The sequence below is a fragment of the Hippocampus zosterae genome, chromosome 1, assembly GCF_025434085.1.
Source record: "Hippocampus zosterae strain Florida chromosome 1, ASM2543408v3, whole genome shotgun sequence".
Lineage (NCBI taxonomy): Eukaryota > Metazoa > Chordata > Actinopteri > Syngnathiformes > Syngnathidae > Hippocampus > Hippocampus zosterae.
The window spans coordinates 21490605-21514832 of record NC_067451.1 but is presented as its reverse complement, the minus strand read 5'-3'; the positions used below and the strand labels follow the sequence as shown (position 1 = coordinate 21514832).

The window sequence follows — 24228 nt, the reverse complement described above, 5'->3', positions numbered from 1 at the left end:
AATCAAAAGTTAGTGTGGCCCTCTGAAAAGTGCCATAAAAACAGCAATTATCGAAGTGTTTGACTGCTGTCTGCCTTACGTGCGCTGTCATGGATGTGGCCATTTACGTTCTTTATGGGCCTTCCATGCAGAAAGAGTCGGGAACAATAAAGATGGGGAGATTTTCTTGGGAATGTGGGGCGAATCTGAACCTAAAGATGTCTCCAAATGGTATGAATTTTACCCCCCCCCCCCCCGATTGTTTTCTTCAGAATTTGGACCGAAACATTCTACATTTTACATTCGGGGTGAGCTCAGGCCATGATGGAGGAAGTGAGCGATTCATCGAGGTTGGTGGGTGGAGATTGAGGGGGAAGAAAAATTGATGCGGGTGAGGAGGGAGAAGAAAGTAGGCGAAGGAGAGTATCTTCTGAATAATTCAACGTTCCCTGTCTGAATGAGTTAGCATCACTGAAGTTCAGGGCAGCAAACACGGTGGTACCTCTGAACCAGCTTTACCTGTGCGCTCTCGGCTGCAAGGTCACACCTCCACGTATATGCATACGGTATGTTGCATGCGCATGCACAGATACAAGCAAACATAGATCTTTACCCACCGTTTCCAACATTTTGAAGAAACTCTGTTACATGTTTGCATGTCGGCTCAAGCACTTAAAAACAAAAAGGAGCGAGTCTCTGTGGTGCATGTGGTGAATTATTCAAGTGTTGAGGGAAGCGCTGTGGGCTGCTGATGAGACTGCAGGTGGCACTGGAGCCAGCAGCAAGGGCATGGCGGCACCTCCCACTGCTGTCATTTTGGGGAGGATCTCTTTTGAAAATGTATGTTTTGGGTGATACATCTGTACTGTGCTTGTTGCCATGGATCTTGCAAGTCTTCTGTTTTCATGACTCTGGATGCTACTTGAAACAGCTTCAGGATATTGTCAAACAAAACCGTTCAGTAGCCTCACTGGACACATTATCTTATGAGATGAAATGGAAAAAGTATCAATAATCATAACCGTCACCATCGGAGAGGCATTAATTTAACAATGTGAATTATTTAGTGTCTGTTATAGTGGCTGTAAACTACAATTGCAACAACAAACCTCCAGTGTCTCCCAAAAGTCATGATACATGTCCTTATTTGCTGCTTTGTTTCCAGGAATCATTTGGACTTTGCGTTTTGTGTAAGCATGTCATTCCTTGCTCATGGTTCATCAATTCACACTGGAGTAGCGTTGCAAAGACGCCACCTAGCAAGATGTTTCTTCTTTTTTTGTCCCAAATTGGAATTCAATTTGAGAAGCTTTCAGGCAACCGACATGCTTGAATGCTAAAGACACTTAATGCGATCCATGGCAAGTTTGTCAAAACAAAACCGCAGCGGAAGGCCTGATACTACCACCGGCGGTTGTAGCCAGCTGTTTAAGAATTAAGATATCACTGATAGTTCCATGTACTAGTATGCTCTTTGTCCTCATTAGTACGATCATTTAAAACTCTACAGATAGGAGTCATTCTATAACCGCACAATATTTTATAACTGTTTCGGCCAGGGGTGCCCAAACTTTTTGGACCGAAGATCTACTTTTCGATCAACTAACCTCCCGGAATCTACCCTTACCTTGGTAAGCACGCGCACACACACGCACGCGCGCGCACACACGCTCACACACACACACACACACACACACGCACACACACACACACACACACACACACACACACACACACACACACACACACACACACACACATACATATGCACACCATGATGAGAAACAGCCTGAAACTGAGGCATGCGGTGCACTTTTGCAGCCTGTTAACTATTGTAGCTCACACATACCGTTTTAAAGTGCTTCCCTGGGCCGTCCTAGATTCCTATTCTTTGTCCGTGCCCTCGCTGAATTGTACACAAAGAAAACTCTGAATGAGAATAATGAAATATAGTATAGTAGATATAATAAAAGATAGAGCGCAACAGCTCTGATTACAAGCTGCAATTGCAGACTGCTGAGCGCAAACAACTTCCGGTGACATAATCAAGCGCCACCGTAAATTCAAGATTTACCCACTTTATTTTATTTTTTACATTTTTTTTTTTGTGAAAATGAGACTGATAGGATGATTAGGGTGAAGCGTACATTAACGCAAAAAATATATATTACTAACATGTACAAAGACACGCAAATTGTTATTTGTTTTTTTTTTCTCCTCGACACTCCACGCGATTGACTTGGGACCAGTCAGTGATCTACTGGTTGATCACGATTGATGTAATGGGCACCCCTGGTTTAGGCTGATCACAGTGTAATACCTTGCATTTTTTGGTGGTAAGGGGGGCTAAAACAGTAATTTGGAACAATTTAAAAATATAAATAAATTACATTTATGGCAATTTTAGTGAACACAACAAAGCAAGCCACAAAACAATTTGCTGAATATACTTTTTTTTTTCACAGTGACATAAAGCTTCTCAAACCGGTGCAGAATTTGAGTTGGTACAGAAAACCTTGCCAGGCAGAAATTTTGCCACACTCCAATTTCAATTGAAAAGAAATTATATTGTAACTTTTGGGAAACCTTGTTTTGTCATCAGAACATTTTTGAGGATAAAATGACACCTAATCTAATTTTACTGGTTCAAAATCTTTTTCTTGTCATTTTAATTTTGAATAGTCTTCACAGCACAAGCATGTGGCAAAAGAGACATCTCAGGCTGTGCAGGCCAACGTGTCTGCTGACCGCAAAACTGAGCGTGTCAGGCCAAACCAGCCAACCAGAAAGAAGCAACGCGGACAAACCATCAGGCCAACCAAAGGGAACTCCGCTAAGCTACCCAAGCACCAAATCTCAGAAAAAATACCACAGGTATCCCGCGGTAAGATTTGTGATTATACTTCCCGGTTTCTTTTTTTTTTAAATGTCTTTATTTTTTCAGGAACAGCCAGTCAAAAGAAATAAATTGTAAATTGTTTATTAGAAGCTCGACATTTGGATGTTTAGTAGCCCACTCATTCTTTCTTACTTTGTAATTCCTTCTCAGTCTTTAAAATAATTGAGACTGATTAAAAAAAACATACTGTACTGTATATTTTTGGAGAAGGGACGTAAAAATCAACAACTGAGATCGCAGTTGCCCAACTGTGCACAACCTCTTATAAATACAGATGTTGCTGTGTGCAGAATTAACCAATCACATACAAACTCATGTTAAATGGGAGTCATCATACCCGCCAACATTTCAAGTGCTTCTGTTTTACAACCTATAAATGCGAGCTGTTCAATTGTTTTTCTAATGAAATAATTTTCTGACAAAAAGCCTCAACCTTTTCTCAATTCATCGAGGTTTTTTTTGTTTTCGTTTTCCAGGAACTCCCCCCAAACCGCGCTTGCAGACGTCACAGACTTGCATTTCTGACACCCACTGCAATCGAGAAAAGTCCAGCTCAGGCATCCCCACACCAGAAAAAAATTCAAAAGCGCACATCGTAAGCCCCGTTTTCAACACTGTGACTTCCAGTCCCCTTCTGCGTCCGGCGCCTCCTCTTGTAAACCTTGCGACATCTGCAGTCCGTCCCCGGAGAATCCATCATTTGGTGCTGAAACCCACCGTTATCGTTTTGCGTTCCGTTATCTTCCCCAGCCGCCACATCCTCACCCTCGACTCCACGGGTGGAGGACCCTGGCACCGACGTTACCCTCCTCTTGAGTGATGGGAGGTTGTCCCAAGGACTCGGTGCTCAAAAATAAGCTGCAGGTTTATGTCTGATTCTAAATTAAGCTAAGCCTGTGACAATGTACACTGCAGCCCCTTTTCCGTTGTCCCAGCTCGACCCCAAAACAGCCTAGTTCCACCCTGTCTAGTTGCTTTTCCATGACACTTTTTCAGGGCTGTTTAATGGAACATCTTGCAAACTGGTTGTAGAACGCGGACCGTGGAAGGCTGCGACATCACTGTCATCTGATTAACCGACAGATGTACAGTAGGTCTTCCTTAAAAAGATGCAGCAAGGAACTTCAAATTCACACCCATTTCCTGGTTTTAAGCGAGCAAGTCAAGTTTTAAAAAGCATTTGCAGTTCACATATATTGTCAAGACTCATCCATCCACATGTCCTCACAAGGGTCACGGGCCAGATTTGAACCTGCTGCCTCTCAACTGTGAGGCAGTGTGTTAAATAGTTGTCCACCATGCCCCCTTATAATACGTCACTGTATTTACAATTTCATATATATCAATGCATGAAATAGAGTTTTAGGAAGCAACGCACACCTCACAGGGTCCATTCACTTGAATGAGAATGAGCTCTCCATTCAAATGAATGACAGGACTGCAACGGGAAGGCGTGGCGTATCCTGTGGAATCTTCCAGTGATCTTGACCGCGATGAAGACGTCCTTCGGCTGCAGCCCGGAGCCACGGCAGTCCCCCGACCCGACGGTTGTGGCAGGGTGACGGCGTGTGGCGGCCACCAGAGGGCTTTGGATGTCAGATGATGATGATGATGATGACAAGCTGTCGATGGCAACCACTTGGACAGATTGATGGACCCGATGAACGGAATGCACTAACAGCATTTGTTTCACTATTTCATTCATTGGTAAATACTCTATGAAATAGTAAATATTGTTGTTAAGCACAATATATGTGTCCAGAAACCTGCACACTGCGAGTGCAGATTTTGGTTGATCACACCCCAGTCCCGCCCTAATTGATTGCCGTATCTGGGAATAGCAACGGAGGGCAGGCTTGGCCCAGTGAGTTCTAGAACCTGTTAGGGAAAAGCACCGTAATTTGTCCTTCTACAAAGTGCTGCTGGGTTTGCTTCAATTTGGGGAGCTTGGGGGAATTTAAAAATTTACACATGAATTTTTGTATAATTATTATTCAAACAACAAAGCGTGTGACGGAAAGGTGGTTAGGACTGCATAACTGTCCATGTTTTATGTTATGTTTTGTATTTATTATTTTACTTTCTGTTAACTGTTTTGTTTAGCGCTTTGTTACAGCTGCCGCTGTTGTGAAAGCGCTATATAAATCAGCATGTATTGTATTGTATTCATATATTAACCCTCTGTGGGCTATGGATGGAAGGATGGATTTGACCATTTTATCTTCCCACTGGTGTGGATTTTGTCTAATTTTGTAAGTCTTTCAATATAGCAATAATATATTGTTTACCTATAACTCGACCTTTTGGCTCTATAGTGGCCACTTTGGGCTAATTTAAACCCACGACATGAACATTAATTCCTTGTTTTTTACTGGATTGGATACAATGGGTTTGAATCTAAGTTCTAGATTCCACACTTTTGGTTGTTTGTGTTTTCTGCCAGATCCCATCATGTATGACTTTTTTGGGACAAGGAAACAATTTCATCTTACATTGAGTTCCAAAGCAAGTATTACGAAACAAATTGTATAGTACAACATGTTCCAACACTTAACCCTTTCATCCATCCATCCATCCATCATCCATCCATCCATCCATCCATCCATCCATCCATCCATCCATCCATCCATCCATCATCTACCGCTTATCCGGGGCCGGGGCGCGGGGGCAACAGCTTTAGCAGGGAAGCCCATACTACCCTCTCCCTAGCTACTTCTTCCAGCTCTCCCCGGGGGATCCCGAGACGTTCCCAGGCCAGCTGGGTGACATAGTCTCTCCAGCGTGTCCTGGGTCTTCCTCGGGGTCTCCTCCCGGTGGGACATGCCTGGAACACCTCACCAGGGAGGCGCTCAAGAGGCATCCGAATCAGATGCCCAAGCCACCTCATCTGGCTCCTCTCGATGTGGAGGAGAAGCGGCTCGACTCTGAGCCCCTCCCGGATGACCGAGCTTCTCAACTTATCTCTAAGGGAGAGCCCGGACACCCTGCGGAGAAAACTCATTTCGGCCGCTTGTATCCGGGATCTCGTTCTTTCGGTCACGACCCATAGCTCGTGACCATAGATGAGGGTTGGGACGTAGATCGACCGGTAAATTGAGAGCTTCGCCCTTTGGCTCAGCTCCTTCTTCACCACGATAGACTGATGCAACATCCGCATCACAGCAGACGCTGCACCGATCCGCCTGTCGATCTCCCACTCCCTCCTGCCCCCACTCGTGAACAAGACCCCAAGATACTTGAACTCCTCCACTTTGGGCAAGATCTCCTCCCCGACCCGGAGGGGGCACTCCACCCTTTTCCGACTGAGGAGCATGGTTTCAGATTTGGAGGTGCTGATCTTCATCCCAACTGCTTCACACTCGGCTGCGAAACGCTCCAGTGAGAGTTGGAGAGCCCCGTTTGAAGGAGCCAACAGCACCACATCATCTGCAAAAAGCAGGGATGCAATACTGAGGCCCCCAAAACGGACCCCCTCAACGCTTCGGCTGCGCCTAGAAATTCTGTCCATAAAAGTTATGAACAGAATCGGCGACAAAGGGCAGCCTTGGCGGAGTCCTACCCCCACTGGAAACGATTCCGACTTACTGCCGGCAATGCGAACCAAACTCTGACATCGGTGGTATAGTGACCGAACAGCCCGTATCAGGGGGTTCGGTACCCCATACCCACGAAGCACCCCCAACAGAACTCCCCGAGGGACACGGTCAAACGCCTTCTCCAAGTCCACAAAACACATGTAGACTGGTTGGGCGAATTCCCACAGGGTATGCTGAGCTGTTGTTTGGTGCATATGCACAAACAACAGTCAGGACCCGTCCACCCACCCGAAGGCGGAGGGAGGTGTTAATCCGAATAATAACTCCACTTGTATGATGGTTGTAGAACTCTTTATTTTTGCGACCGTCCACCTTCACCCACAGAAGGAACAACCTCGACATTACCCAAAACCCGTGTTTTATACCCCCTTCCTCAAGGCAACACTGCCCTCTAGCATTCTAATATTGTAAATGTTATCACAAAAATGAAACAACAATCTCAGTCTCTTCTTTAACAAAAAAAAATATGTACTGCCCGAAAAAGCAGGACTGAACATTACATTTGAAAGCAGAATGTGTATAGTGAACAGTGTGTCGGGTCATTTAATTGTCCAATGCCCTTCAAAGAGGGCTTTGAGTAACAATGCCGGTGATGCTACTTTTTTTGTTAGACAGTCTGCCAATTGATCTTTGGTACTTGACCATAGTACCTGTTGGACTCCTTTTGATTGGATCAGCTCTTTAATAGAACTGATTTCCAAACGTAGCCTTTTCTCAGCAACAGACTTGGTCGATTTCAATGCCTCCATAAGCGAATGATTATCGGTGACACAAATGATCGGCACAGGTTGGTTAGTACTACCGGCATATAGCTCAGAGAATAATTTTGACAGAAAAATGGCATTGTCAATTCCCTCAGCCATAGCCAATGTCTCACCTGCTAGTGTACTCCTGACAATTCTCTTAATTTTCTTTGACTGTCACGAGATGGGAGAAAACCGGCCGCTTTCGCCCATCAAAACAACAAAGTGCCCACCATGGGTGCTCCCATCAGGGAGATTTGCAAAAGACGCATCAGTATATGCAACCAACTTAAGGCTATCATCTTTACCGAGGTGTCTAAAGCTCAACTCAACTGATTTGGCTTTAAGTTTAGACACAACTCTGTTTGCTTCATGAACTGTTTGTATGGTAGCACATTTGAGATTTGCAGCCGGATTACTGGCATCAAACATAGCATCGGGTCTGCTCTGTCTTGCAACCCACAAAAGTTGCCCTATTTTCGACCGTAGCTGATCTCTTTCCTCATCAGTAACAGGTGAAGCTTGCTCAGCTGCTCTCGATGGTGTCAGATGCATAGTCTGTAAATTCTCGATGTACGTGGCTTGGTGTATGTTTACCCTATCGTCAGAGGTTACAAAATCTACACCCACAAAAGAAAAATTATCATGAGCTTCACGGCCAACACTGAATTTCTCTTTGAGATGCACCATGACAGTCAGTTCAAACATATGAGATCCACCCCAAATGAAATCATCAACATGACAAGTCAGAACCCCAGTTACTTCTTTATCATTGTCCAACCAGTAGAAAACTGCTGGGTCAACTTTGGATAAGGTACCTCCCGCACCGACCATTATATCCTTCACTCTGTTATACCAATACAGAGATGCATCTGCCAGACCACACACACACTTTTTTAACTTCCAAAGCCTCCCCGTACAGTTAGCTTCCGGAGGAGGCTTGACAAAAATGTCTCTGGATAGGTCCATGCCCTGCAGGAATGCCGATTTTATGTCCATCGAATGAAGTGTCCATTGTTTTTGACAAATCACTGCTACAAGAAGCCTCAGTGACTCTGAGGCACAAGTAGGCGAGTCCTTTTGTAGCTCTGCAACCTGCAGCTCTTCAAATCCTCTTGCTACCAGTCTTGCTTTTGGTACCACACCAGTCACTGTCTCTTTCAGAGTGCACACCCAACGGGTGGATATGCACCTCTGCCCCTTGTCGTCAACTACCTCAAAGACATCATTTTGTCTCCAATTCTGTATTTCACATGTTTTGGCGTCATCAAATAATACATCATTCGCCACATATGTATCCTCACTTCTGATGTCCAATATATTTTGATCCACCTGAATTTGAAGATTCCCTAATTGTGACACATCTGCGGATATGGTGGTGCCAGCCACTCCAGCAGGCTCAAGAAGCTCCAAATTGTACCAATTCTTATATTTTACGGTTGCTTACCCTGCACGTCCGAAAACCTTTGCTGTTTGTTGACCGCTAGTTTCTGTGGTTTTGAATGTTACAATTTGACCAGTCTTCAATTTGGTTTCTCTGTCATGCTCTTTGTCCTTCAGCCCTTGTGTCTGCCACAGCTGGCAATGGATCATTCTCTATGTACTCAGCAAGAGGCCCTTCTTCTTCCAACTCTTAATTCCTCAGTGGTACACTGTTGCTTGCTGTCGGTCTCTTCATCACAGGTTGTCTGTGGATCAACATCATGTTCCTGAGTAACCTTGTTTAGTCTGAGGTGATGAACTCTAATGCAGGTGCCTCCATGTCGAGCAAAAACAACAGCACCATCTTGTCCAATGACTACCCCTGGCCCTTTCCATTCTGGACAGTCCAACCGCTCGTAGTAAACCTTGTCACCCAGTTCATACTTCTCATCTGTGCGACGCAGCCATTTCTTGAGCGCTCTCCGTATTCTCTCTGAACATTCCGCTTCAGTAAAGGCCTTTCTCGCTGCATGCAAAGCTGAAATATGCTTTGCAACCCATTCGCTTTTCGTGGTGCCTTCAAGAGCAGGTGCTTTGTCAATTAACACAGAGGGCAAGTTGGGGTTCTCTCCGAATACCGGTTGATGTGGACTGTAGCCATGGACACTTTGCATGCAGTTCTTTGCCATTAGAGCCCAATCCATAGCTGTGCTCCAGTCGCATCCAGTGCTTGTTTTTACTTTCATTATAATCTCAGTTAGCGTTTGATTATGTCGTTCTAACAGCCCATTACTCCAAGGACTGTAGGCAGCTGTTGTCTTCACTTCCATGTTGAAATTCTCAGCCATGTGTCTCACTTCTTCATTGTTGAACTCCCCACCATTGTCACTGAACAGTCTTTTAGGGGGGCCATGCACACCGATCCAGTCATGAATAAAATGCTTCACAATCTCAGAGGACTTCTTGGTAGTCAGGACACTTTCTGCACTGAAACGAGTGAACTGGTCAATAATAGGTAGGTACCACACTCCTGGCTCGAGCTCATGCAAATCCACAGCAACAGTTTCATTGTATGTTGATGCAAGTGGTAAGCCAACAGCAGGTTTTGGTTTGACACGGCAATATTTCTTACATACCTCACATTGACTCACTACCTTATGTAGCAAGGTGACACAGCCAGTGTCCTTGTTGCCAGAACTACTTAAGAGTCTATGAAGCTTGTCAGCAGAGGCATGTCCAAATTGCTTGTGGAGCTTCACTAAAACTCTCATCTTTTCATCGGTTTTCATTTCATCTGTTATTGTCAGTATCTCATCTTTAGTAGCCGATATGGGCTCCATATTGTCATTTATATTGTCACAGGCCAAAATGCTAACACAGTAATGTCCAGAGCTAGTAAAGTCCAGTTTAACAGGCTGCTTGATCATTACTGCACTGTCATGCTCCATGTCCAAAACAGTTCCAGCTCTTTTCAGTGATGCTTTGCTCAAAAGCAGTGGAATTTCGACAGGTACAACTTCAGTTTGTATGTGACACTTTGTGTGCCCAATCTTAGCCGGTATCTTCACACTTTTCACAGAATAGACCACTTTTCCATCTCCAAACTTAAATGGCCTGTGACTTGGCTTTTCTGTCTCTCTCATAGTATTTGCACTATTCTTTCCCAACGCCGTACGATAGTGTTCAAGCCACTGTTGTCCACACACTGTTCTAGTACAAGCAGTGTCTATTATAGCGGTGCCAAAACATTCTGTCATTAGTATTTCTGCATCTGTAGGCAATTCCTTGGTGAGCAGTGTAACATTACACTCATCAATTTCTGTTTGATCATCCTCCGTTATTCTTACATTCTCACTTTTGTGTGGGCAGTCTTTTGCCCAATGAAAGGTGCTTTGGCATACTGCACATTTCGATCGCCGTCCATACTTGTCAAGCGGATTAGCGCCGATCTGTGGGGTTTTCTGTCGAGGATTTTTTTGCCAGTCACCGCTCTTTTTTTTTCGCTGCTCCGTAGCATACACTGTTTCCTGTTTAATGCCCTGTGTCCCCGCACTCGCGCAAAATTTCCTCTTCAGCGCCGACTTCATACTAGCGAATGTTAAGTCACTGCATGCTGTTAAAGCCAGTTGTCTGTCTGTCGTATCCAGGCACGCCGTATCCATCAGCTTGAAAGCTAAAACAGCGTCGGGAAGCTCCATTTTGTATTTCCGCATACGTGAATATCGCTGTTCAAATTTAATAATATAGTCCGCCATGGACCCGTTCACGTCTTTCACAATCCGGTCAAAATTGGAGTAAGCCTCATACGTTCTGTCCTTTTCTTCTCTTAGGAACAATCCATCAAGTTTGCCGAATAAAGTGTCCATTCCCGCGTCCCGATTTAAGTCATCAGCGGGAATTTCCATCGCTGTCTCTCGTGCCCTACCTGAGAGCGCCAAAGCCACCGCGAGGGCTTGCTTCTTCTTCTCCAAGTCGGTGACTCTTGTCCAAATTCCGACTTCATTCTTCCAGCTCTCGTAGGGTTTTCCCTCTTCAAAAGGTGGCAGGATTCTGTAGTTGCTAACCATCCTCTGCTACCAGTGTTAATCCGAATAATAACTCCACTTGTATGATGGTTGTAGAACTCTTTATTTTTGCGACCGTCCACCTTCACCCACAGAAGGAACAACCTCCACATTACCCAAAACCCGTGCTATATACCCCCTTCCTCAAGGCAGCACTGCCCTCTAGCATTCTAATATTGTAAATGTTATCACAAAAATAAAACAACAGGAGGCAACCCTCTCGTCTACCGGTGTGAACCCCAATGTACAGGCACTGAGCCGTGGGGCAATGAGTATGCCCACACCTGCTCTGCGCCTCTCACCGTGAGCAACTCCAGAGTGGAAGAGAGTCCAACCCCTCTCGAGAGAACTGGTACCAGAACCCAGGCTGTGTGTGGAGGCAAGTCCGACTATATCCAGTCGGAAATTCTCTGCCTCACACACCAGCTCGGGCTCCTTCCCTGCCAGAGAGGTGACATTCCATGTCCCAAGAGCTAGCTTCTGCAGCCGAGGATCGGACCGCCAGGGTCCCCGCCTTTGGCTGCCGCCCAGCTCACATTTTGGCCTCTCTCATGGGTGGTGAGCCCATTGGAAGGGGGACCCACGTTGCCTCTTCGGGCTGTGCCCGGCCGGGCCCCATGGGTGTAGGCCCGGCCACCAGGCACTTGCCAACGAGCCCCACCTCCAGGCCTGGCTCCAGAGGGGGGCCCCGGTGACCCGTGTCCGGGCAAGGGAAACTTAGATCCATTTATTTTAATCTTCATCAGGGGTCTTTGAGCCGTGCTTTGTCTGGCCCCTCACCTAGAACCTGTTTGCCATGGGTGACCCTGCCAGGGGCATAAAGCCCCAGACAACTTTGCTCCTAGGATCATTGGGACACACAAACCCCTCCACCACGGTAAGGTGACGACTCACGGAGGAGTCGTCACCAGGTTACAGGTTATCATGCACCAATAATGATAACCTGTAACCTGAAAGGGTTAATCAACAGACTACTGTGCCGGTGAAGTTGTACAGTTTGTAAAAACAGATGAGCAATTTGCACAAGACGTTTGTGGAGCTCACGAAAGTCTTGGATTTAGTCATATCTCAACTATCTGAGTTGGTATGAATTACCCTCGTTGTTTGCCATTCATTCTTATTACTTTCCATGGCATGAATGTTTTTAAATCTGTTTGCACCCACTGGCCGGGTCATGGCAGTGTCAAATGTCAAAACAATTCTCACAACGCACATAAATAACAAGAGGCTGTAGCTACTTTCTTTCTTCTGCAGATGCTTTTTTTTAATTTTCACAACAGATAACATTTACATTGTTGATGTGTGATGACAGAACCTGAAATGAATTACAGCATTACCCCCCTCCCTTGGTTTTGTGTAAGTTTGGAATGCATTCACAAGTATGTGCATTGAGTGCAGGTGTTGGTGCGCTGGCCCTTTAAAAGCAGTGACCTCACACTGTGTGTACGCAAAGCTGCTTGAGCATTTCTTCCATTACTTTGATATTTATATAGCTTAAGGTCCATGTAGTCGTATGCTCTTTATCAGTGCTAGATGTTAACTCGTACGTTTTTAAAATTACTACCACTATTCATACCATGAAGATGTCAACTGTGCACGCTTGGACATCCGCATGCTACTAGTGCTACTCGTGACATTTTCAAATTCTAGGTACTTATATTACTAGTGACATAAAATTACGCTAATTGGCTAGTCACACGAGTAGGACAACTTTGGCGTACGAGTAGGACAACTACGTTGCTAGTAAGGCAAGATGATGCGCTTGTCACATCTGTGTTCTACTATAGTCGCGGAAGTTCCAAAAGAGACACAAGTTTGTCAGCAGCACTACGAGCGACTTCATAAAATTGTTCTAGTTAACATCTGCGGCTTAGCAAAGATGCCTTCCTAGGAACACATATTTGTCCTGCTAGTTCTATGAACCTTAAATGAATATCAAATGAAAGTTCAAACAGCTTTACAGATAATTCCTCACTTAGTAAGACCATTCAGCACAATAGTACAACTAGGTTGCACTAGTCGAACGACTGTCTGTCCCCTATTATGATACTATATGTTTGTCTGACAACATTGGCATCCTAGTAGGACAGCTACATACATGTCAGTAGGCAAAACTACTAGAGGGCATGTCGGTGCTACTAGTGGAGTCTAGGAGTCTACTAGTATGCGTCACATGTCGACGAGTTGGGTCTTGTCATGCTAGCAACACAGCACAGTTGCTTACTAGTAAATCACAGTGCACATTAATGTGTCAAAAGTGGGAGTAGAAAGCTTTAGAAATCATGACTAGTAAGAAACAGTCACTTGACTCATGTGCTAAGGTGTCTTACTAGTGAGGACAAAGAATGTACTAGCACATGGATATTAAGCAAGATCTCAAAATTATCGAGTGATCGCTCAAACAGCTTTGCATAGTGATGTCCATTTACTTATGTGTATTTTTTTAATTTTTTAATTGAAGTGGGAGATGACGGACCGAGGAAGAAAGCAGGGTCTTTCACGTCTGACCAAATTCGACGGTGCCGGGTTACGAGCTGCCTTTATGGATTTTTTATTTATTTTTTGGCTTTGAAAAATGAGCAACAATTTGAGATACGAGTGCAAGTCACTTCACATTAAACAGTAGCTTGGGAGTGAAAAATTATTTGCCATTTCAGGCCAATCCCAGTTGAAGTTTACTGTCAAACTAAACCAGAAACAGAGGCAATCACAGGTGTATTTCAAACAACCACACAGCTTTGCCTTAACAGCATCGACGGGCTAATGGCTGGCATCTATGTGGTGGTGTTGCAAGGCTTGAAGCAATGGGTATTCAAACACAAATGGTGCAGTATTCTTTATCCTTTGTGTATAGACAGCTAATATTAGTGCATTAGTGGGTCACTTACAGTAGTTGTGAAACTATTCTTCATTTGTGCATGACTCTACTCCAGCACGCCCACGACCCTCGTAAGGATAAGTGGTTTGGATAATGGATTGATGGATAGATTTTACTGCCCCGGAGGCCGATTTGCGATGCGCAGTTCAACTCTTCACTTTCTATCCATCCATCTATTATCTGATCCTCATGAGGGTCGCGGGTGTGCGTCTTCAGGCAGTAGGGGGGACACCCTGAACCGGATGCCAGCCAATCGCAGAGCACACAGAGACGCACGACCATCCAAGCTCACACTCGCACAAAGGGACAATTAAGAGTGTTCATTCACCCTACCATGCATGTGTTTGGAATGTGAGAGGAAACCAGAGTACCCGGAGAAAACCCATGCGGGCACGGGGACAACGTGCAAACTCCACCACACAGAAAGGCTGGGGCCGGATTCGAACCCATGACCTCTCTTTACATTCCATCCTATTGTAATTTTGTGATGTTATTACTCAATATTTTTATAAAGTATAAGAGCGCTCTTTAATTATTATTAATTTAAAACCTCTGTTGTGTGGGGAAAGATAATTTGAGAGTGTTTTGAGTTAAAAGGGTGGTCACATTTAAACTCGTATCTCAAGGCACCACTGTCAATGAAATGATCTGCCCTCTCTTGAGCCCATGTAAATATTTTGTGTGTCTACGTGAAGATTCCTGAGGACATCGTGACATTTCAACTGCTTACAATGTGACATTATTTTCAACTCAGTATATGGAGAATATTTTCAGAGTCATTCATTTAAAACAAAATTGAAAATGTTGATAGGCTGGGAGCCATGGCGAGGAGTTTATTTTCTTGTGCCGATGTTCATCCACTTACGCTCACATGGAGAGGACTTGTGCTGACGCATCTACTTGATGTTTTTTCCACCACTGGCGAATGCTCTGACTCGCATCAACATAAAACCATCAAGGTAACATGCAGAATCAAAAACCCACGTCTATCATCACTCCCTCTTTTGTACCTGAAATGATCCTCTTCCTCCAAATATTCCATTGAGACTACTCGATTATTACAATCGATTCACATAATCATCTGCGAGGGCGATTTCTAACCCTGTTCCAGCATACAACGTACAGAGCCATTTAAACGGCAATTAGTGGGCAGGTGCGGTTGCCGGGATGTTAAATGGTAACACACACCATGTGGCTTAGGTGACGCCGCCCTTCACTCAGATGCTGATTGAGTGCGAGTGTATGAAGTGATTCCATGAATCACATCTGAGCAGCATTGTGACCGGAGAGCACTTTTCCCCCCGAAGGACAAATAAGCGAGCGAGTCAAAGTTGAACCAGCTCTTTGTCTTCAATTAAAAACACCTTTCATCATCTGGCACACTTGACCGTTCTCGTCTCCTTTTCTTTTTTGTTTTTATTCAGAATGGTGTTCTCTAACATATATGTACATCACTGGTTACCATGGCAGCAGAGGCATGTGTTGTTTGGGTGGGCGGGTGGTCACTGGTGGGGGTCATTGCTGAGGGAGTTCAGATGGCTGTTTCTTGGCTTTCAGTGTGTCTATCAGAGACTGGACGCCGCGCTTCACGCTGGTGCTCATTCGGCGGCTCACCGAGTCGGCGGCAGGCGAAGACGAGGAGCCGGCCCGTTGCAAGGGCGGCCGCGCCACCAGACACTTCTGATACCGCAACTGAAAGAGAAGGAGGCGGGGTTCAATAAGCAGCACCTATGGAAAGCCGTTCAAGCATTTAGTTGATATCCATTTTCAGTACTAGTATGCTCTTTGTCCTCCGAATAAAATGTATCCACAATACTGTCAAGTTTTCTGGTTCTTTTTAAAAACTTTTTCTACAGGGTAATCAGTCAAAGTGATGAATAAGATCTTACCATACATGCTGCCTGCACGGCTTCCGACACACATCCAGCGTTGGGGTCACACCAGAACACATGGCATTGAAAGTGTTGGTTTCCTGTGTCCATGATGAAGGCAAACGTGTGGATGTCCCGCCCGACTCCCATGAAGGATAGGAAACGGACCCGACACTCCACCAATGCTTCTTCCTCCTCCTCCTGCACAGCAAGTCATGAAGAGAATTCAACTTATGTCTTCTATATGTCATTGATGCATGACCCGTCTAGTAGACAGATTCACCCAGTCCAATCCATTTTCTAATCCGCTTATCCTCACGAGGGTCGCGGGTGTGCTGGAGCCTACACCCTTGCCAGCCAACTGCAGGGCACACATCGATGAAAAACCATTCGCGCTCACAATCACACAACGTAAAATGTTCCATTTGCAATGCATGTTTTTGGACTGTGGGAGGAAACCGGAGTACCCGGAGAAAACCCACTCTGCGCTGCGAGCCGCATGCGACTCTTTGGCTGGTTCAATACGGCTCACAGGCTTTCACACGACAAGTGTCGAAAACGCCTCGGCAGTGCTGCTGCCATTCAAAAAAAGCGCTAAAGACACAGAACGTACTACGTTAGCCTATCATCAAGCCCGTTACTTGATTGACATAGAGGGCAACCAATCAGATGACTGAATCACCGCTCATGCGCAGACAACGTCGCTAAGTGCTTAGTACTAAGCTAGTCAGCGAATTACCTCTGATTTTAAGGCAGGGGTGCCCAATACGACGATCGCAATCGGCCGGGAGCCAGTGGACTGGTCCTAAGTCGATTGCAAGGGGTGGGAGGAGGAAATGGGTGGGAAAAAAAGATTTGTGTGTTTGTGTCTTTAGATTTTGTTATGTGCTTGAGTGCATGGTTGGGCACCCGCGTGCGTTCGTGTGTGTGCGCGCGATCTGGTCGACCGTGGGAAGTTGGTCGCTTCAAAAATGGATCTTTGGGCAAACGTGTGCGTGTGCGCGCGCGTATGTATGCGCACGCGAGGACGGAATGCCCATGTGTATGATGTGGCTCTTTGCAGTAACACCGTCAAAAAAATTGGCTCTTAGTCTCTGACTGGTTGGCCACCCCTGTGCTCACCAGTCGCTCACTATGCCGCCAATAGAAAGATATTGATCCAACTTCTGATGATTGAATTTCAATATTTAACTTGGTCTGAGCCACAAAAAAATTGCTGAGATTGATACACAACTCAACATGAGAAAAGTGTATATACTTAGTACTACATAAATACGTCATTCAGCATGACCTCCCACACTCACTCAAATTAATATCGAAACACTCAACACACAACGGAAACACTCTCACACGAGCGAAATGCTCTCATACGTTACAGCAAAATCCTGAAAGAGTAATTTCAATAGTGTGTAAGATAGAGTTTTAGTAGTAAGCATGTGAGTGTTTTAGTCATTTGATGGAAACGTTTCAGTTGCATGTATGACGGTATTTCAGTCACGTGTTTGAGAAATGAACCTAAATTATGCCCCTGATGGGCCCTCATAGATTTACGTGACATGTCACAACCAAATCTTCGGTTTTAATTGGCTCAAAGAGAAGATACTAAGGAGTACTTGATTTGGTATCACGTGTCTGCGGCACTGGTGCAGCAGTTATGGCTCACAGACCCCCGGGGAACCCTCAGTTGGCGCATCACTGCCGAACATAATACTGTATATCCAAACCATGCCTTTTCTTTGATGACAGCCAGAGTGGTGTCAGCAATGCTCAGAATCACAGGTGTCCAGTCCTCCTTGCCTGTGGAGGACAGCAGGCTGTCGATGGCTCCGTTGATGATGTCCATACCTGGAGAGAGAATACACACAGGGGAGCATGAAACAGGAGACGACGACGGTAGGGATTTATTGCATGTCAGAAAGGGAGTCCTGGGCTTGAAGAGCGTGGTCATTTGTACCTATGGGCCGATTCACTGACGTCATCCCCAGATAGAACACGTGGAACTTCTGCACCAGTTCAGTCTTTGGCATTGGAAATTCTGCACAGCAGAAACCAAACATAAAACGCACATTTTTACGAACAACAAATAACAAAATTAACAGAACTCCGAATGCTGCAATAATTGCTGCAAACCAGAGAAATAAAGAGGCTTGTGAATATTGCGGGTGCTGCTGGCAAGATTAGAGATGGATATTTTCTGGGTGGAATTCCTGCTGGGTTTGTTTACGTGGAGGCTTGCAGGCAGAACAGACTGCTCAAAGATGGCGGGTCACCTGCATCGGCATCTACATTGGGAAGGGAGTTCAAGTAAATTCATACTCCGCCCACGGGACCTCATTCTTTGCGGTTGAAGTTTGGAGTTGTATACAGCTGCACCATATCCCATGAAAAGGTGTTTATATTCCACCCATGCAGTTACACGTAGTGGGCAAAAAGAACCTGTTCACATATTGCCCATTCTTCATCATGAGCTTTGGCCCATTTGGCACCACCGGCATCTTAATTGGTGCATTTCAGGGACTAGAAATTCATCATGACCTCAACTCTGTGATGGCTGTGGATGAATTATGGCATATCAATCTCGGATAATGTCTTTTACTTGGATTCACCGCATCAGAGTGCACTCACCCAGAGTTATTCATATCATTTCCATCTGCACTTTCAGGAAAACATTAGTTACAAGGATGGAGTTTTATTTATACTTGAAGGCCCAGGCAGGACAAACAGAGGATAGAGCGGGGTCATTTTCCTGATGTCAGCAGCATTCCCACCTCAGCTACCCTTTGAGAGACCCACGGGCAAGAACATGGAGAAGCCATGCATCCATTTTCTATAGCTCTTACTCAGTTCAGGGTCGGGAGGGGAGCAGGAGCCCATCCCAGCTGACATCGGACAAAAGACATGGAATGGTTGTCAATCATTCACAAGGCTCATATACAGACAGACAATCATTCATACTTACATCATCACTGAGCGCAACGGAATACACATTGGGGGTACACAAGTCCCGTGGATGAGCCACACCATCAGTGATTTTGGATTACCTACAGTATTAAGCTAATGCCCAATAATTTACATTAAGTTCTTAACTTATTATACTTTATACTACATTAATAATGTTCAAAAAATACTCCTTTGCAGTGCGCCTTTGTGATTTATTGTTAAAGTTATACTGAGTGTTGCTTGATGGTGGAAGTTTGAAACTAGAAGTAATTCTTAACTATACTTAACTATACTACACTTAAATCCAGTGCAATACTTAACAAATGCATTGTACTGGATTAAAAAAAAGCCACTGTAACATTTAATTCAAGATTCTTTTGCATGCCACTAATATATACTGTTTCCTCCAGAATAATTGTTTCAAAATAACAATTCAAATGTTTGATAAGAGTCATGGACAAGGACATCTCTTGGACAACCAAAAGGTTACCGAGTTAAATGATGCAAGGGATGCTTGATGTTTTGATCACCAAGTTGGGATGGGGTACACTTCACCTCAAACAAGCACTAATTGGTTTCTGATGAGCTTGACTGCCTCGATAAGTGGAGAGTCTATATCATCCTTCCCTTATTAGAGATACTGGAGCTCCTTTGCACCGAGAAGATCTTACATTCAAGTATGACTTCTGATGATGCTTTTCTTTCTTCCTGTGTAATTACAACTGAGAGGAAGCCATAGGGCGACGACAAGCAAAATAGTCATCGCTGATGACTCTCTTTCTCTCTCTCTGTGTAAAACAGTTGTAACTTGGGGTGTGGAAGAATCTTGTAATGCGCGACTAGAAACTGTGTAGGGAAACCTGGCAAGCAGCCAACAAATCATCTTTTCCCATGGGGGCATTACAAAAGAATGCAAGTGTGTGCGTGATTTTGTGTGTGGGTGCGTACCTTGTAGGGGCACATCAGAGCCCGCCTGGGAGGAGCCGCCAGCGGCAGCCTTGGCACTTTTTCTTTCAGCCATAATCTAAACAATAGAGAGGGTGCAAAACAGAATTATAGGTGAGAAGAGCACAACAAGGCATAGGAATAACTCACACAATGAGAGGGGGAAGAAACAAGGGTGGATAAGAGGAGACAAGAGGGGTAAGGCAAAACAGACATGTTTGTATTTATTCATTTATTTCATTTATTATGCCTTAAGTAGTGGATACATAAGAAATGTACTATTGGTTTTAAAATAATGTAGGTTCACACTGCCACAAAATTAATTTAGTTAGCCCATTAATGGCGTTCTGCAATGTGCATTAGCATTAAGCTAGTAGACTTCGTTCAGACAAAGTTATGTTGGTTTGGTTAATTTTCTTTTTTGTTACTTTTCTACGATACTATACTTGATGCAAAGGGCAATACATACCTTCAAACAAGTACTTTTTTGAAGAAATGCTGACAATTTGACAAACTTTTGCTTCTTGTGAGGTTGTGCTTGTAACAACATTTTTTGCTAACTACTCAAGCAAGAAATGTGCTTTTAGACTTTTTTTGGGGTATATAGATGACTTTTCCTTTATCGTAATTTGACATGATAATTTCAGGGTTTTCAGTTTGAATATGCAATCACATTATCAGTGAATTCATCCATTCATCCATTTTCTAATCCGGTTATCGTCACAAGGGGTGTGCTGGAGCCTATGCCAGTCGTCTTCGGGCAGTAGGCGGGGGACACCCTGAACTGGTTGCCAGCCAATAGTTCTCAGAGGCTAATTTCAGCAGAAGTAATAATGGCAGCGTCATACTTCATCACCCATTGAATATTTGTCAAATTCGGAATTGAACTGTGTTAACAGATGCGTCCTGTTTTTCCTGCTCCCACTTGGCTGCCTTTCTGCTGCAGTGATTGCAGTCTTATAGTGCATCAAGGAGTGTGTTGTTTGTACGCCATCACTGTGCTCACTTTGTATGCAAGAGAGTCTCTAGTAATTACCAGGTGTCATTAATCAAAGAGCGTGTGCGGTCCATCTGCGTCTCATCTCACGGGAAAGTATAAAAATATGCACACACACACAAAAAGCAAGCACTCCAGAAAGCAATCACTGGAGCTGAGTTGGTTTTGAACAGAGGAGAAAGCAGTGTGAAGTCAGAAAGACAAAACGTTAGGCACTATTTTCCTTTTGTTTTTATGTCTTCAGAGTGGCGCTATACAGCGGCCTCCCATTCATTCACACGGATCTTTGCACTTTAGTTGAACTCTGCAAGGTCTTACTGCTACAAAGGTTGGATAGTAGAGGGCAGGTAAGACGAGGCTTCATGGCGTAGTCTCCCACTGGGCATTCACAGATGGTTGTAACAACCCTGCATTGTCCCGTAGTTGTTCTCAAGTGGTTCAGGGTTTTCCGTTGGGCTCATGGTGCGTCTGAGCCAGAAGGGAGTTCCATAGCAGTTCATTTCTGCACGCGTACTCTACATTTAGCTTTTCCAAACAGAGCTGGAGTGTTTCCTCCAAAAAGCTTCTTCTTAATTGTTTTTTTAAAAAAAAATTCACAGTTTTTAATAACACACGTTTCCTATTGCATACAAAAACATTTCCACTTTGCGGCTGGACATATTTTTTTATACAAACTACAAATAAAAAATAGAAAATACTGAAAATATTACAAACACCAAATACATAAATAAATAATGAGTCCTCTCTGAACAACAAAGCCGCCGTTGTGCACTTGTTGCACTTCATTGTATTAGTTGGGCATGACAAGTTTCCAACGTTTGGTTCATATAGCTTTTTGAACTCTTAACAAATATATGAATATGCTCCATCTGATAAACGCTGCCTATTTCCTGACTCCATAGATTATATGTGGGGGATTTCTGGCCTCAGCTACTTGATAGTCACACATTTTAATGCTGCCGTGAGTAGTATGTTGAGCAGATATTATTTGTGGAATAATATTCTGTTTAAAAATAATTTTAAGAGCATTAAAAACATCTTTCCAGAACATGGCCAATTTAGAACATGACCTGAATATATGAGTATGGTTGGCCAAATTTGTGCCACACTCCTTCTCAGAAGAGCTCCTATGTGTCGGTATTCATCTTGGCTGTTATTTTTGGTGTTCTAAAAAAACAGCTCAATTGGGCAGGGGCTTAATGGAGAAGATCTGTAGTTGCAGAGAGGAAGCATTGTTTGCAAGGGTCATTGTTGACCTTACACACGTCGGTTCCCCGTGGAGGTCATGCATCACAGTGGTTAAGCGGCTCATTTAACACCTACCACGGTGTGAAAGTTTGACAGCGCTACTTGTAAAGATAGAGGTTGAACTGGGAATGGCACCCACCTTGGAGCAGATTTCGTGAAGACTTGTGGCGATGGCTGCGGCGGGCGTATCACATCGGAACACGTGACACTTGAGCACCCGCGTGTTTTTGTCCCTTGCCACGTAGGCAAAGTCCCTGAAGACACACAAAACACAGATTATCGCACATCATCGCACTGCCTAGCCATGACATCATCAGTGCTGGACAATGGTTATCCTTGTTGCTGGATGGTCATGATTGACCAGGATGTCACATCAAAGCTTACTAACATTATTACTTGTTCTAGATGAATGGTTTTCAAACTTGTTACACCACCTCAAAATATACTTGCCTCTTCAAGTACCACACAATGACCAACATTAAGATACAGTAGTGGAGGCAGAGATTTTATACCAAAAACGTATACTGAAGATCATAAGATATTGTATTATTATGTCACGTTTGAACATTAGACCTGTGCACTCAAATATTGGTAAACATATTTATTTAAAAAAACAAAACAAAAAAACTTCAATAATTCAATTCAATAGGATTGTACATAATAGCTTTTTGTTATCTCAAGAAATATTTCACAACAAACTATAAATAAAGACAAAATTCAAATATATATTTAAATAAATGTTGAATACAATACATTTTTTTCAAATATCTGAAATGAAAATATTATTCGAGAAAAGAGGACATTGTGCAAGGGCATTGAGTGTCTGAAAGTCTCATTTATTAGCCTGCATATTGGTCCATTTATCTTGTCCATGGCGACAATTTAAGAATAGAATACAACACAATACATGCTGATTTATATAGCGCTTTCACAACAGCGGCAGCTGTAACAAAGCGCTTAACAAAACAGTTAACATAAAGTAAAATAATAGACACAACACATAACATAAAACACGGACAGTCGTGCAGTCCTAACCATTTTCCATCACACGCTTTGTGTTTGAAGCAGTTTGAGATGAAAAGGACAGAATCAAAGTGTCCTTTAACCAGTGGATCAGAGACATCATGCTCAAAATGTGCACACGTCGGCTACAAGCTAAGTTTCAAAGTCAACAAGAAGCTGTAGCATCCATTGACGAAAAAAAAAGAGATTGGTTCACTTCTCCTGTCCCATGGAAATCCGCCATCCAAGCGGCGACTCTCGGTTCCAAATACGCATCGGCGCTCTGCGCCGACGCTCCTCTCTCCTCATCCTCAACTTCAGCAGCCATCCATCCAACCGTACCAACGCCGACTGTCCAACAGTGCCGACATCTTCACTGAACAAAACGGGGTTGTGAAAAATGCTGCCCATTACAGGCGCAAAAAACACAAGCGCCCCAGGTCTGTCCAGCATGACAGACCTGAATGAAGTTAACAGCAGAGCAAAGAGGGCATAAAGAGAAGGAAAGAAACAAACACCAATGCAGGTTGAAAGGAGAAGTTTGGGATTTTTTTTGGACCTCTTAGCATGATTGCTTCCTTTTACTTTTATATGTTACGTCTCATTTGAACGGCAGTCTGGTGACTGTTGCCTCCCCCTATTGCCTGCAAGTATTACTTCTTGTCGAGGCTACTTTGGGACATTAATGCATATTGAGATGAAACGCTTCACCTCGAGGGCGCTTAGCTTTGTGCCAATATTTGGATTAAAAGCCAATTTATATTCCACATTTTCTCTTTGCGATTTGCTCAGCCTATATCAATTCTTGGCCCTGTTAAAATCCCCATTTTAAATCTATCCCATTGTGTGTGTACGTTACCCCATTCTTCTATTGTCTCCTTGTTAAATCCAACTCAACAACTTCTTAAAAGCCCCCAAACTTGATTCAGAATTAATTATTAGTTTAGTTTGTTTCATGACTATGACAACAACCCAAAATATCGTTCTCTTCACTAATCAATGTACAAGTGAAAATTGATTACTCAATATAGTGTTGCCAACACTATAAGACGGTACATCTACGTAATTTTAAACCAGCAGCCCAACTCGGGAACGACCTCCAAGCAGTGTTGGGCGTGCCTTCTGGCTACAAACAGTTCCCAGT

At 44.0% G+C, this 24228-nt stretch overlaps 2 protein-coding genes across 6 annotated transcripts in view; one reads left to right on the top strand and one right to left on the bottom strand.

The window, feature by feature from the left end:
- The window catches only part of LOC127598072 (putative methyltransferase NSUN7), a 33708-nt gene extending 30010 nt beyond the window's left edge, over positions 1–3698 (top strand). Inside the window, exons 11-12 of the mRNA XM_052061625.1 lie at positions 2662–2863; positions 3355–3698. Coding sequence (XP_051917585.1) covers positions 2662–2863; positions 3355–3698 — 546 coding nt within the window. The remainder of the gene's footprint in view (positions 1–2661; positions 2864–3354) is intronic.
- Positions 3699–13639: 9941 nt separating this feature from the next.
- LOC127610346 (amyloid beta precursor protein binding family B member 2) overlaps positions 13640–24228 on the bottom strand; it is a 62136-nt gene continuing 51547 nt past the window's right edge. For 3 of the 5 annotated variants that reach the window (XM_052080374.1, XM_052080365.1, XM_052080398.1), the window contains 6 exons: positions 22222–22336; positions 19841–19916; positions 17907–17987; positions 17682–17797; positions 15971–16153; positions 13640–15773 (listed from right to left, as the gene is read on the bottom strand). In XM_052080374.1, the coding sequence (XP_051936334.1) occupies positions 15597–15773; positions 15971–16153; positions 17682–17797; positions 17907–17987; positions 19841–19916; positions 22222–22336 (748 nt within the window). In that variant the 3' untranslated portion in view covers positions 13640–15596. The other 2 variants (XR_007964819.1, XM_052080389.1) reach the window with 2 other exon arrangements.